Source organism: Branchiostoma lanceolatum, chromosome 6 (genome assembly GCF_035083965.1).
Source record: "Branchiostoma lanceolatum isolate klBraLanc5 chromosome 6, klBraLanc5.hap2, whole genome shotgun sequence".
NCBI lineage: Eukaryota > Metazoa > Chordata > Leptocardii > Amphioxiformes > Branchiostomatidae > Branchiostoma > Branchiostoma lanceolatum.
This window is the reverse complement of record NC_089727.1, coordinates 13,792,861-13,806,932: the sequence shown is the minus strand read 5'-3', so window position 1 is coordinate 13,806,932 and position 14,072 is coordinate 13,792,861. Positions and strand designations below refer to the sequence as shown.

Sequence of the window (14,072 nt, the reverse complement as noted above, 5' to 3'; positions counted from 1 at the left end):
AATGTCGACTTAAAACCACTCCAGGGCACCGAGAGGCCAGTACCTGGCCAGGCATGTAGGTTCTTAGTATGGCGAGTACTATGGATATGACTCAATAGATTTAAAAACAACGTGTGTACAAGAACATTTGATGGTCAACTTGTGTGACAGTGGTGGTAGCATCTTATTTCAAATATTGGCATAAAATGTCGCAAAACAAATTGGGTTTTTATGGTCTCACTCAGACATTTAACCTCACATTAATAGTCGTCATTCAGACTTTTTTTAATTCAAATATCTACAAGGAAAAAAAACATGACAAAGTGATCTGGTGCAATCCAGCTTTAATGATATAGTCCTGCACAAACCAAGCTGGGGCCTAACACAAACCCCTGCAGTACACCTACAAATCAATGCTGGAAATTCAATGCACAATCGGTCACACAATCCATTTTGTAGATATGCAAAACAAACAACACTCCCACTGCGATCATTGAAGTGTATTCTAGATGTTAAGTGGGGAAATGGTCCTAGTTTGATCCAAGACAAGATGTAATTTGTCTGGAAATTTCTCACATTGGATATTTTAACTGAACTGGATCAAAGTTATTCTTCTGGTTGTCCATTCACCAATTATCTCAGAACTAGTCTGTTCACACATTACGCAGTGGGGGGATCAAACTGACAATACGTGCAGTTAGAGTACAGACGTTAAGGTACATCTTTATGTTTAAATATTCATCTTGAGAGACAGGACGTCACAGAAACACAAAGACACTTCTAACGCGTACAGGAATGTAGGGGACTCGAAATTCGCTAGAGTCTGCTTAGGCTGTGACTTGGCTTGTGTAAGACAGTTGTCTCCTATTCGTAAATCCATTCATTGTTGCCGGCGGTGTAGGTCACGACTTCATCGTCCTTGAACCACAGCGCGATCTCCTTCTTTGCGCTCTCAACGGAGTCGCTACCGTGGACAAGGTTCCTACAAAAACGGTCAAGTACCATCATGCACACTTTGTAAAATAGCTAAGTAATGTCTTACTTAACATTTAAGTAATGTCTTACTTAGCATTTAAGTAATGTCTTACTTAGCATTTAAGTAATGTCTCACTTAGCATAAAAAAAGTACTGATTCCAACCTGTCTTTTAAGGTGACCTTGAACTGAAAATATGGGGCTATTCCATTCATTTTCAGAGGGGTGTATCACAGATTTTATGTACACACAACTCTAAAAGAAAATGTTGCAAATGGATAATCAAACAATATGTCAAGAACCTATGGGAGAAAGACATTCAAACAGGAATAAATTGAAAACTATCTACCACTCAGAAATCAGTTCCATAGCTTGTCCAGAACACGAGATATCGAAACAGGAAGTTCCGCTGCAGTACCGTAACAAGCCGCTAGGGGACCCAAAATCTAATCATTTCCTAGTCTCATCAAGACCTACTCACCTACCAAATATCAAGACAATCCATCCAAGCCTTCTCGAGTTATGCTGTACATTACAAACATACAAATGCTACCCTCTGCATAACCTTCTCGCCGAAGGTAAAAATTATTCTGATGTGACCCTTCCTTTACTTTTAAAATGGAACATGTTACATCGGTTGTTGTCGACACCTACCTGCCAATGTGTACACTGAAGTCGCCCCTGATGGTTCCTGGCAAGGACTTAGCCTGAGAACAAAAAAGGAATCACAAGTTAGATCCCCACTACACAACCTGGTGGCCCCCTGATGAGTTTCATGGACGGGTGCACAATTTGTCTTCCCATAATGTTAATCCTCTTGGTAACGTTGTTAGTGCAATTCCTTTAAGTAAAAGTAACTGCATTCGCCGAAGTACACATAAATTGCAGCATGGTGCTAACCTTCACTGGTTTATGCGTACCAAGTTTCCAAGTGTCAAATCCGCAAAGAGCACCTTTTGCAAATAGGGATATCATATTGAAGTGTGTACATTATCATATCATACAATATTGTAGTAATAAAACCCTGGGGATTGCATGCTCATAATCCTGGGCTTATGAGTTAGTCTATGTTAGTGAAATCTGATTGTAACATTGGTGCAGGTATGAAGATCATATAAAAGGCAGTTGAGCAAAATTTGTTATTTTCTGAATTCTGCAACATGTACTTTGCAACTCAAGCAAACTAACAGTTGCACAACGGCAGTAAGGTGCAATTAGATTTAAACAGAAAAAATGGATAAAAGATGACTTACAGGATCGGTCTCTCCCAGCATCACACGGCCAGTCTTCACCACACCCAGACCTTCCCACACCTGGAATAAATGTGAGACACACATGTATCAGTCATCCCATTATTGAGCTGTGGCTGGAAAATATTGGCTGGATAATTAATATAAGTTTATTGCAAATTTATGCCCGCATGATGAAGGTTAATCATAAGTGTTGGACACAAGAATGAAATATATCCTCACCATTGGAACAACAGGATTGCTTGACATGTACTTGCACAGACCAGGGTAGAATTTCAGTTTTTCCAGGTCCTTGTAGTGGGTCTTCATATGTTCCTCACTAGCCTGCAAACAACAAAGAACACTACATTTGTACAAGTTATGACACAGACAATTTGATTGGCTCATTGATTAACCACACCCACATTGATTAAACACACCCACAATGACGTCATCTGCAAATCAGTTCTTACATTTTAAGGTTAAGCCTATCTAATTTTCCATGCAAGTATGGCAGCCAAGGAACCCTTTAATATGTTACTGGTTCCTTTTACTCTTGATCTACATGGGGGCAGAATTTGAGAACAAGAAGTACCCAACATGTGGACAGGGATTGCGGGTTGCTTAGGTCTTAGGACTAATACGAGTACCGGGTTACTCTCCAAGCAGAGGTCGGGCTGGCTGGTTTCTGACGTGTTTTAGGCGTTTTTGTCGCGCTTTCTATTTTGTCCCGTTTTCTTCATGTCGCCAGCCCACAGTGTGACATAACGAAAACGGGACAGAATAGAAATCTCGACAAAAACGCCTAAAAACACGTCAAAAACCAGCCGGGGTCCAACCTCTGCTTGGACTTGTGGAGAGTACTAGTACTATACTGGGTGCCAAAGATAATTTATCTTAGCGGCGGAAAGCCCCTTCTGTCCCGAAGAGCGCCCTGCCTAACTACGATAGACTGAATTCCAGGTTACACATTAGCTGCTGCGACTGTTGCAGAGCCATATTTTGTTTGCAGTCTTTAGACATGTGCATAATTTTGACACTCTGCAAAATCTATTTCAGAAAATTTCTCTTTTGTTCAATCAAAAGAAATTAACGCTCACAAAATAACGTCATAACGTTAGCAAATATTCCGAACGAAGTGATTGCATCCAACAAACTTTGGAAACAGGAAAACGCAGTAACAATGCTTAAAAGGGTCGACACGTGCAACGGCAAGCCTCTGAGTCTGAAAATTTAAAACCCTTTTGTCATGACATGCCTTTTCCATACCTGCGTGAACTTCATGGCCACGAGCTTGAAGCCCTTCTGTTCGAAGCGTTTGATGACTTCTCCGACCAGCCCGCGTTGGACGCCGTCGGGCTTGATCATGATGAAGCTTCGTTCCTTGTTGTCTCCCATTTTACTGAAGATTTCGTGCAGGATCCAGAGGAGAGTTGCAAGCATGCAAGCACAAGATGGCGGTCGGGGGAGAAAAGAGACCGGTTGACATGTGACACGCGGCAAGCTAGACGAATTTACTATTTACTGAGGGGTGTATTTTTTAATAGGCATAAGTACTGAATTATTCTGTGGCATAAGAGCATTTAAATCAATATTAGAATATAACAATATTATATTAGAATTAGGAATATTGTACTGTATAGACAAAGGTACAGTGTGAAATGATAATATAATTTAGATGTAACAATACAACACCCCGCAGGATAGTACAAGTAGATGTTGGTATCGGCCTAGCTTGCCTGTGTGCTGTACGGTATTTCCATGTGATATACAGTAATGATATGATTTATTCATGAACGTAGTTCAGCTGATAATGGGGTCAACAGTTCGCACAACGACACAAGAAGCTTTACACTGATAGGATTATTCCGAATCAGAAGACTGCTATGCTCTTACCAATTTTTTTCGGTGGTATATTTTCAGACTTTTCTTATGGGGGGCCGGGGGGTTGCAAAGCGTGGGACATTCGCATATTTTCTGTTTTGGTTTTTGGGTACGAACGAGTTGCCTTTACAAAGGTTCGTAACCATCGTCTATATCTACGAATGCATTTATGATTTGTTGGAATGGTAAAGAAAAGAAAATTGAGGGTGGATAGCAACAAAACCTGACCCCCCCCCCCCCCCCCCAACACACATACACGCACACACACAGGCTACACCCCACCTCACCCCCACCCCAACATCATATTTAGCCTTACGAGCCCCATTTCGTTACAAAGCTTATCATGAACGGTTACTCATACGAGCGATCGCGATGTATATACTAGTCCAATAAAGTAGTCCAATTTGGATACATTCGAAGGAAGGGTTGAACAAAACACCCTCGAACAAATAGCTGATTTGGTGGGGCCCATACAAACTTTGAGACATGACATGACATACAAACTTTTCTGAACTAAAAGTTTTTTATGACATGACATACAAACTTTTCTGAAGTAAAAGTTTTTCGGACATTCCATTTCAAACTTAGGGGGGTCAAGGGAGGGGTACCTATGCCATCATTCTGATTGAAACCCCCAGTTCTTTCACCTAGGTAACGTTACCTATAAATTTGTTTGTATTTGGTAGCACTTTTGTATACAATCGTGCTATACGCCCTTGATTTTAGTAGATAATGCCCCTCCTCTTTTATCAATACACAAATAGCATATACACCCCTCTCTGAATATTAAATACGATAGTCCTTACGAGTTAGATAGCGTTGACATAGCTTGTCGCCCGACACTACCACGATACACCAGTCCATTGCAGTTCCATGGCTTGTTCAATTTGAAGTCCGCGTTCCTCGCCCTTGAATAGGCATAGATAATGAAGCACCGCGTCATAGTGCGGTACCGGCTGCGCACATACTGTACCCGCAGAGAAATCCGCTGGCAAACCAAAGCGTCGATCTCTACAAGATATGTCCTGGATATTCAGCGTCGGTCCGTTTGCCTTCAAATCCATACATGTACACAAATCCAAGTCGGCAATCTTGTAGCAACAGATCCACAGACGTTCCACTGGGTCTTCTTGCAGTGCATCAAAACTAAGGCTGAATCGATTAAGCAGTCTCACCACGTCGGACCGGTGCTAGCTAGTATATACTGCCGCCGACGATTACTGCGTATGACGTCGAAATTTGACAACAATACACCCTGTAAGGGAGAAGGGCCCGGGGTCAATGGACGTTATATGGCTACTACTGTAGCTAGTGTAATCAATATCATGGCGTCTTTAGGACAAAAGAAGGAGCACCTTTTTGGGAGAAGCACTAGCTAGATTTAGAGGCCAAGGGTTGTGCGATATGTTGTCAAAAACTGCTCCTGTTGCTTTCATAGCCCGCTTCGTCGGCCTGAACTTTGATCTGACCTTTAAATCCACCCAACGATTCCAGAGCCTATATGATAATTATTTAGTTTATGACTAATGCGTACATCAAATAAGACATAGAGGCACAAATTAACATGCAATGTGCAAAGCTCATATACCAGTACATGGTATTGATATATTAAAGTAGCGGTATTGTAGCCTTACTAAAACAATCGCGCTCCTAGCGGCCGGCCCGACGATTACTGTGTATGACGTCGAAATTTTGAAAACATAAACCTCAGTCACTGCGGCGAGAGAGTGTATAAACACGCTGACAGGCTATGATATATGATATGATGTATCAATCAATCAATCAATCAATTAATCTTTATTCAAATCAACTGGCAGTACAATCTACAGTTGAATTGTTTTGATTCGTACAAAATATTGTCTAGCTACATGAAAATCAAAAGTTACAAAAATACAAAAGACCATACTGTGGATATGTATATATGCTTGGTTATATATATATATAGCGTAATAGACGTAGTAGTGTAGTCGGTGCCAATACTGTCACAATGTCACAAAGGGGGTGGTCGCCCTGAACGATTTCACCATATCGTGTCTCAGGCCTGTCGTGTCTTTCTCTCAGAGTTGAGCAGTTCATAGAACAGGTACGGTGCGCTGCATCTTCCACCAGCCTTACATCCCCCTGTATCTGCTTGGAGTTAACTGTAGGGAGTTAGGGACTGTTCAATATTTGTCAGAGGGATGACCGGTCCTCAGATGGGTGGGCTATTGTTTTATATACGTGGTCCTGTCCCAGCTCAAGACAAGTGTATTTCTCATTTTCGTCCCTACTTTGGGCAATTGTTATTCTATGGTCACCAACCCCCGTGGAACACAAGCAACCGCCTCCCCCCCCCCACACACACACACGTGGGCCACCCCCTGAACTATCGCACGGTCCCTTGTCGCTGTCAACATGGCTGCTGCTCGAAGCGAAAGTGAAGTTGACTCGGCAATCGCGGCAGTTTTGGCCGACCTGGACGGCATTCCTTCGCTCAAACCTGAGCAGATCGAGGCCCTGAAAGCTTTCGTCGGTGGGAAAGATGTTTTGGCGTTCTTACCTGATGGCTTTGGCAAAGATTTGGTCTATCAGATCGCCCCAAAGGTGTTTGAAAAGTTGGGTCGCGTCAACCCCATCGTCATCGTAGTGACACCGCACGTGGCGCTGATCAAGGAGTTTCAAAACACTGAGCATCTGCAACCTGTAGATCTGATGGAGTACCAGATACGACAAGCAACTAAAATCGTGAAAGCGGCACAACTCGGTGAAACTGACGCTGAAGGCATCGCGAATGGAGGGTTCCCGCTCGTGTTTGGTGGGCCTGAGCGGTGGGTACTTGAAGACGAGTGGAGGGACATGTTGTCCTCGACAGTCTACCGGGAGAACCTCGCCGGTGTTGTGGTAGACGACGTCCATCTGGCATACAAATGGTAACATCACTTCCCAGAACCTGGCATGTTCCATGTTTCATTTAATTATAATTCGCATGAATTTGAAAATGCAGATTCTCAGGCATTTTTTGTGGAAATCAATGACTTTTATACATATGCATAGCCGTGATCACTCACACAAGGCCGCTTTCACTTGATCTCACTTGATCTTACCGCTTTTCGCTTGATGTGATCATGCATATGCATGTTTATGTCTATGATTCCAAATTCCCATAGAGCTGACAAAAGGTAGAAAATCACGCAATTTCTGTTGTATATAACTACTAGTATAAGGCCATTTAATGTGTTGTTGATGTTTTTGTAGGAAGACTATTTTTTCTCGTAGTTTAAAATACATATTTTGTCTGACCCTTACTTCTTCGCTCATGACTTCAATGAAAAGCGGCCTGCAGTAATCTCCAAGCAGATCCACGCCGGGCGCGAAAATCGTAGTATGCTAGCCAGAGAGGGTCCAGTCAGCCAGAGAGGGTTCATCTGACTGGACCCTCTCTGGCTAGCATACTACGATTTTCGCGCCCGGCGTGGATCTGCTTGGAGATTAGCCTGCAGACCGATTTGAATTTCTCATGAATAAATAAAGGTTACAAACAAGCTTCATCTATTTCCAAGCAGATGTAGGTTTTTATGCATATTTTTGCGGCATTCCAGGCATTCTCAACGTAGTTCTTCGTCTCCTCGGAGTCACCTACATCTACTTAGAAATTAGGAAGTTCGGGAACTGATTAATATTTGAATAATTACTTGTTGACCCCTCCCCCATTTACCTCTGTGACATATATGATATTTTGCTGACATAAACTTTTTTTTTCAGGGGCCACCAATCAAAGTATCAGTCTGAACTCAAGGAAGCCTTTTATGGACTTCGTGACCTCAGGTCTCTGGTGAAAGAAGGTGAGTGAAGGACCAAGCAGTAACTTTTAAGTCAATTTTTTTATATGCCCACAATTTGCAATTCTTTTGTATCCTACATGTGTACAAGCAGGTGTAATGTACATGTATACACGCAGGTGTTGGAGTGGAACTTATAATGTCTTTTAGCAGCCAGGCTTCTCTGACAGTTAAGATGTGTGGTTATTTTATAGAAAATGCTTGCTCCCAAACGTTTGACAGTCAAAAAACATTCTGATCAACCTCCCAAACATCTGCTTGGAGATGGATTCTGTCGCCCCTTTGTAAATTTGTATAATGGTCGACCTTTCTTGTTATCTATCTGTACTTAGTCCAATTGGGCATAGACCTGCACTAAAGGTTCCCATTCAATGATTCAATTCTCATTGATAATTTAATTATTTTTTTCTGTAGGAACACCAATCATGGCCCTCACAGCATCAGCTGACCTGCAGTCCCTACAGAGGGTGAGGAGCATCTTGGACTTGGAGGAAGCCCATGTAGTAAGAGCAAGTCCCAACAGGCTCAATGTCAGATTAGGTCTTGTACGCTTTCCTAAGGATAAGACAGTGGCTCTTGACTGGATTGTTGATGAGGTGTGCGACAAAGGGCTGGATATGGAGTGTGTCATTATTTACTGTAGACACTTAAATGCAGTGGGGAAAGTCTTTACCCATCTGAAGTATAAACTGGGAGACGATGCCTGGGTAGGGGAGAAGACCTCCCATAATATGCTCATAGGTATATACCATAGCGCTACTCTGGACAAGTACAAGGACAGAGTTAGGAAGTCCTTAGTGGGAGAGGGGAGCTGTAGAGTGGTGGTGGCCTCTACTGCCTTGGGTACTATCAAAGGGGTTGACTTCAAGAACGTCGGCAAGGTAGTCATGTACGGTCCTCCAGAGGACATGGAGAATATTCTCCTAATGATCAGCAGAGCCGGCTGTGATGGCAAGGAGGCTCACGCAGTCTTGTATTACAAGAATGAGCAGCTCGGGAAAGTTGACAAAGCTGTGAAAAAGTTTGTGGAAGGGAGCAGTGGTGAACCTTGTATCAGGAAACGGTTGTTTGGTCATTTTGAAGACAGCCCAGTATCTGTGCAGCCAGGCCATAAGTGTTGCACCAACTGTTCAGGTGATGTGTGTTATGAGTCGTTTGATTACTTTGATGGCGGCCTGAGCTCTTCTGAAAGTGACAGTGACGACATGTTCTATTAACCAGCCTCTGATTCAGAGGAAGAAAGTTAATTGCCCAAAAGAGTGACAGGTATCTAGTTTTCGGGTACATGTAGGTATACACATGTATTCAGTATGTATAGATGTATAGACATTAGGCACAGACATTTACCGTTCATAGTGTTTTAAGGGAATATACTCTATACAGACAGTATGCATATGTTTATCCCTGTTTACAATACCTCGTCATATTCAATATATTTATATCTATAAGCCATACTTAAGAAATACTATACAACTTGTGAAGTCACTTTCATCTAGATTTCTAACATTCTGAACATTGAGCAAGAACAAAACTGACCAAAAATATGCGCGTCGATAACATGTGACCTGTTATGCTCCAATAGTACCAGCTATAGTATGTTTAGTACTTTGTATGAATAAACATGACTTTCATTACCTTTACAACACTTTGGAATACAGTCATAGTTCATATTGCACCACCTATAAGCATCAACACTATAATACAAATGATTGAATATACCTGTACTATTTCTGAACATGTGGTTGCACCTTAAAGAATTACTTGTATTTACAAGTTTATAGTTTAATTGCTGTCCAGACCTTTCCACAGAATACAAAAAGTAGTGGTAAAAATAGAAATGAATCCTAATGGTTTGATGTGCAAAATGGACTGTTCCACCATTTGTACAATATTGAACAGAACTTACAATGGTAAATTGCATGTTTGTGCAGAAAATACATAAGGACAGTATGCATGCATCAGTGTGATATAGTGTGTTTAGTGATCAAGGCGGGATCTCGACATAGGTTGTGTAGAAGACCGCGATTTCCTAGTCTTCGTACACCCAGTCGTACTGGCCGGCGGTGTAGGTCACGATTTCATCGTCCCTGAACCACAGAGCGATCTCCTTCTCTGCATTCGCAATGGAGTCGCTACCGTGGACAAGGTTCCTGCGAAAAACAGTCTAACATAAGTACACTGCATCACAGTCATATCAAGTCTCAGCTGATTCTCATCTGTCTTTCAAAGTGACATTGAAGTAACAAAATAACCGTTGATCCACATAAGGGCTGTTTTACAGTTTTTTCTATGGACCAAAACACACATGATGTTACTAAAGTTTGTAAGAAAAATTGTAAATAAGCTATGAGAGACAACCCATTCAAACAGGGAGGGGCTGAAAAGTAGTTTGAAATTACCCCCCCCCCCCCTTAACTAATAAATGTAGCATTCCCTCTCAGTCTGACTTGTTGTTGTTATTGTTGTTGACACCTACCTGCCAACGTGTACACAGAAGTCGCCACGGATGGAGCCTGGCATGGAGTCAGCCTGAAAAATAGAAGTCGTAAGTTAGCTCTCCACTAGGTCCAAGGGGGTTCCATGTAGATTTTCATTGGCAGGTACACTACTTAAACTGGTGTCAAACCATGCCCCGAGTTTGCAAGTAGGCATGTTATAATGCTGTTCGTTCACTGTTATAATAGTAACGTCTCTAATTACATAATAGGTCATGGTCGTTAATAATCATGTTATCTTGCAACTGCATTAAGACGCAAAAATCTCAAGTTACACGCAAATATCATCATATGAAAAGCAGGTAAGCAAATCATACATTTCCTGACATTTGCACTATATGCGAGAGTTACAAATACATACAGGGAAGCAGCCGTGTAATGATATTCCAGATGAAAGAAATGACTTACAGGATCGGTCTCTCCCAGCATCACACGTCCAGTCCTCACCACATCCAGACCTTCCCACACCTACAAACAGCACAAGCAACATGTTGTATCTCATCATCAATCATTAATAAAAGTGAGGTCACGATTTTTTTACCGGATTTTCTAAAACACTACGTTATGAATTTGATTTTTGTGAAAGATGTAGCATTGTGAAGCATGATATAGCATTATGAAGGTTAGTCATAATACAATGTATCCTCACCATTGGAACGACAGGTGAACTTGACATGTACTTGCACAGACCAGTGTAGAATCTCTTTGACTTCAAGTGGGTGTAATGCTTCTGCATGTGTTCTTCCGAAGCCTGCATGAAGCAAATGATACTCCATTTTCATAACATTTATTGTTGTACATGTAGAATCTTAGGAAATTTTGTACTGCACTGCTTTCCCTCAAAAACGATCAACTGCTGCATAATTAGACATGAGTCTGTATGACTGCTCAACATTTTGATAACCCAAAAAAGAAATCAACGATTACAAAGTCCAGTAGATATTACAAGTGAAGCTTATTTATTGTCTCACTTTAGCAATTACGGAAGCGGCAGGAAAACGCGGTGAAATGATGAACATCGACAACACGTGCAACGACAAGCCTGTCAAGTTTTAATGACTCATGACATGGCCTTATCCATACCTGCGTGAACTTCATGGCCACCAGCTTGAAGCCCTTCTGTTCGAAGCGTTTGATGACTTCTCCGACCAGCCCGCGTTGGACGCCGTTGGGCTTGATCATGATGAGGCTTCGCTCCTTGTTCCTTTCTGCCACTTTACTATATAATGTTAGGTGAAGGATCGAGAGGCCGGGGGATGGAGAAAAGAGACGAAGGGGTAGTCAATCCTGTGTAACACAATCTCTAGCTGACGTCATGACAGGGGCTAATTGGGTCCCCTGACCTGAAAGCTAAGGGCGGGCCTTTTAATAGTTTTATAATCTCCAAGTAGATCTCCACGGTGCTAAAATCGCATAAGCTAGCCAGAGAAGCTCCAGTCAGCCAGAGAAGAGGAGTGTATCATTACTTACTGTAGATACCGACACTTAAATACAGTGGGGAAAGTCTTTACCCATCTGAAGCCAACGGTATGGCTTCTCTGGCTAAATGCAGAAATGTTTGCGGTGGTTCTATGTTCGCGGTTTTCGTGGCGACCGTTTCACCGCGAACTTAAAACCACCACGAACATTTTTGTCAAATACCGTAGCAGTATTTAACTATAGTGCTGCCGCAAACTTAAAACTACCGCGAACACTCCATTTTCTCCTTAGCGCGAAATAAAAACCACGCGAACTTAAAATCACTTACAGTATACGATTTTGGCACCGTGGAGATCTGCTTGGAGATGAGGCCTTTTACTGTTTCACACATTTTCTCTTTTACTTTTTTGAAATCTGTTGAATGGGTGGCTTTTGCAAAGCTTTGCATTTACTCCTATCGTTTATCTCTACGAATGGTAGAGAAAATGTTAGATTTGCGCACCCCCCCCCCCATCCAAAAAAAGCAACAAATACTAGTAGCTCATTTGGCCTCTATGCAAGCTTTTCTGAAGTAAAAGTTTTTAAACTTCGGGTGGATATGTGTCCCTTGCCCTATGCCTAGCCTTCGCCAAGTCTATAAAAAAAATTTGCTGGGTTATATTGAACGCCCGTCATTTCAGTAAGAGTTAAAATTCCTCCTATTCATTATTCATATATAACGGTGGCTGTATATAGATATTGATACATATATACATGTGTATATACATATGTATCTTCCTTCTTAGAATGTCAAATAGGATAGTCCTTACGAGTTGGATAGCGTTGACATGGCTTGTCGCCCGACTCCACCGCGATGCACCAGTCCATTGCAGCTCCATGAGTTCCTCAACATGAAATCCGCGTTCTTCGCCCTTGAACGAGCATAGATAAAGGAGTACCGCATCATAGACATAGTGCCGGTTGCGCACATACTGTCTCCATACAGAAATCCACTGAGCAGTCTTTGCAACCCGGAAGCGCTTATCTTCACGAGTATAGTTCTATCAAGGAGGTTCTATTCAAGAACCTCATCGGCTATATAATAACATTGCCACTATATGATGCCCTTGCCACTATATGATGCCCTTGCCATTCCTTTACAAATTCAAGTCGGCAATCTTGCAGCGAGAGATCAGCTGGTGCTCCGAAGGTGTGTCTTCTAGTGCGTCAAAACACCGACTGAATCGATTTTTGAGCGGCGTCTACGTTGCGGTCGTCACGTCGTCTGACCGGTGGCAGCTAGTACTGGTATAATCTGCCGCCCATGATTACTGCGTGTGACGAAGCCAAGTTTGGAAACAATACACGTAAGGGAGAAGGGCGCGGGGACACGGGCTTCCAGGGCACTGTGTAACCGATATATGGCGTACATAGTACTATATAAAGGCTAAAAATAGAAGCAAGTTGTTTGGAGAAACACTGGAGAACTTATTTAAAGGGATTTGTAATGTAACCAGGCACGTAATGGTAGGTTTTATGATCGAAGACTGTGTTTTAGCTGTGTGCTTACCCCAAGGACGTCTCACGAGTCAGACACTTCTATCCGACTTTAACCGGCCCAACGCTTCGAAAGTCGGGCCTCAGCGGAATTTCACTAATCGTTGAGGTTGAACTCTGCTGATATGATAAGACTCATAGCGTGTCTGAACTGCCGTATATTCCACGCTATCTCTATATGTATTGATTAACCAGATTAGGAAATATATTTGAAATATTGATATGTGATATCTATATAGGTGGTTTGTCGTTGAGTTACACTCTAATCCTTGTAAAAATGGCTTGCAATGACGTATCATCATTATCATAAAACAGATTCGCATGTACATGAGTAACATGACGAGTAGAAAATTAAAACATGCTGCTCAACATCTGCTTGGAATTCACGCTTCGGTGCTCTGGGCAACATTTTCCTCAGCACAGCAGCAAAATTGTATGGAAAAGAATTTCTCTGACGCGATATCGCCAAGTAAAAGAAAATAACCAATGACCAGAGTTCAAGAGTTCCACGACTCCATACCTCCGTTAGGAGATTAGTGAAGTGGGGTGACAGCGGGACAGTAAGGAAATGTTAAACAGTTTTCCTTCCAACGTCTATATATACTTGGAGATGAGTAGCGAAACATTTTGAGCCCTGGTCCACTGAACCATTCCTTGTTCAGTACTACATATAAAAACACGATATAGGAAAGTTTCTCCTGTTTCCACATCAACATTCAAAACGGGTTTGCTTTAATA

At 42.1% G+C, this 14,072-nt stretch overlaps 2 protein-coding genes across 2 annotated transcripts; one reads left to right on the top strand and one right to left on the bottom strand.

Moving 5' to 3' along the window:
• Positions 1-306: 306 nt before the first annotated feature.
• On the bottom strand, positions 307-12,765 carry LOC136437428 (uncharacterized). The gene is made up of 10 exons (XM_066432039.1): positions 12,608-12,765; positions 11,463-11,598; positions 11,029-11,130; positions 10,788-10,847; positions 10,361-10,413; positions 3,452-3,584; positions 2,426-2,527; positions 2,207-2,266; positions 1,608-1,660; positions 307-961 (listed from the first exon to the last, which is right to left on the bottom strand). Exons 1-10 carry the CDS (start codon positions 12,748-12,750, stop codon positions 844-846), a joined length of 960 nt encoding a protein of 319 aa, XP_066288136.1. The 5' UTR covers positions 12,751-12,765; the 3' UTR covers positions 307-843.
• LOC136437396 (putative ATP-dependent DNA helicase Q1) lies at positions 6,422-9,840 on the top strand. The gene is made up of 3 exons (XM_066431996.1): positions 6,422-6,975; positions 7,808-7,887; positions 8,299-9,840. Exons 1-3 carry the CDS (start codon positions 6,461-6,463, stop codon positions 9,099-9,101), a joined length of 1,398 nt encoding a protein of 465 aa, XP_066288093.1. The 5' UTR covers positions 6,422-6,460; the 3' UTR covers positions 9,102-9,840.
• Positions 12,766-14,072: the final 1,307 nt, after the last annotated feature.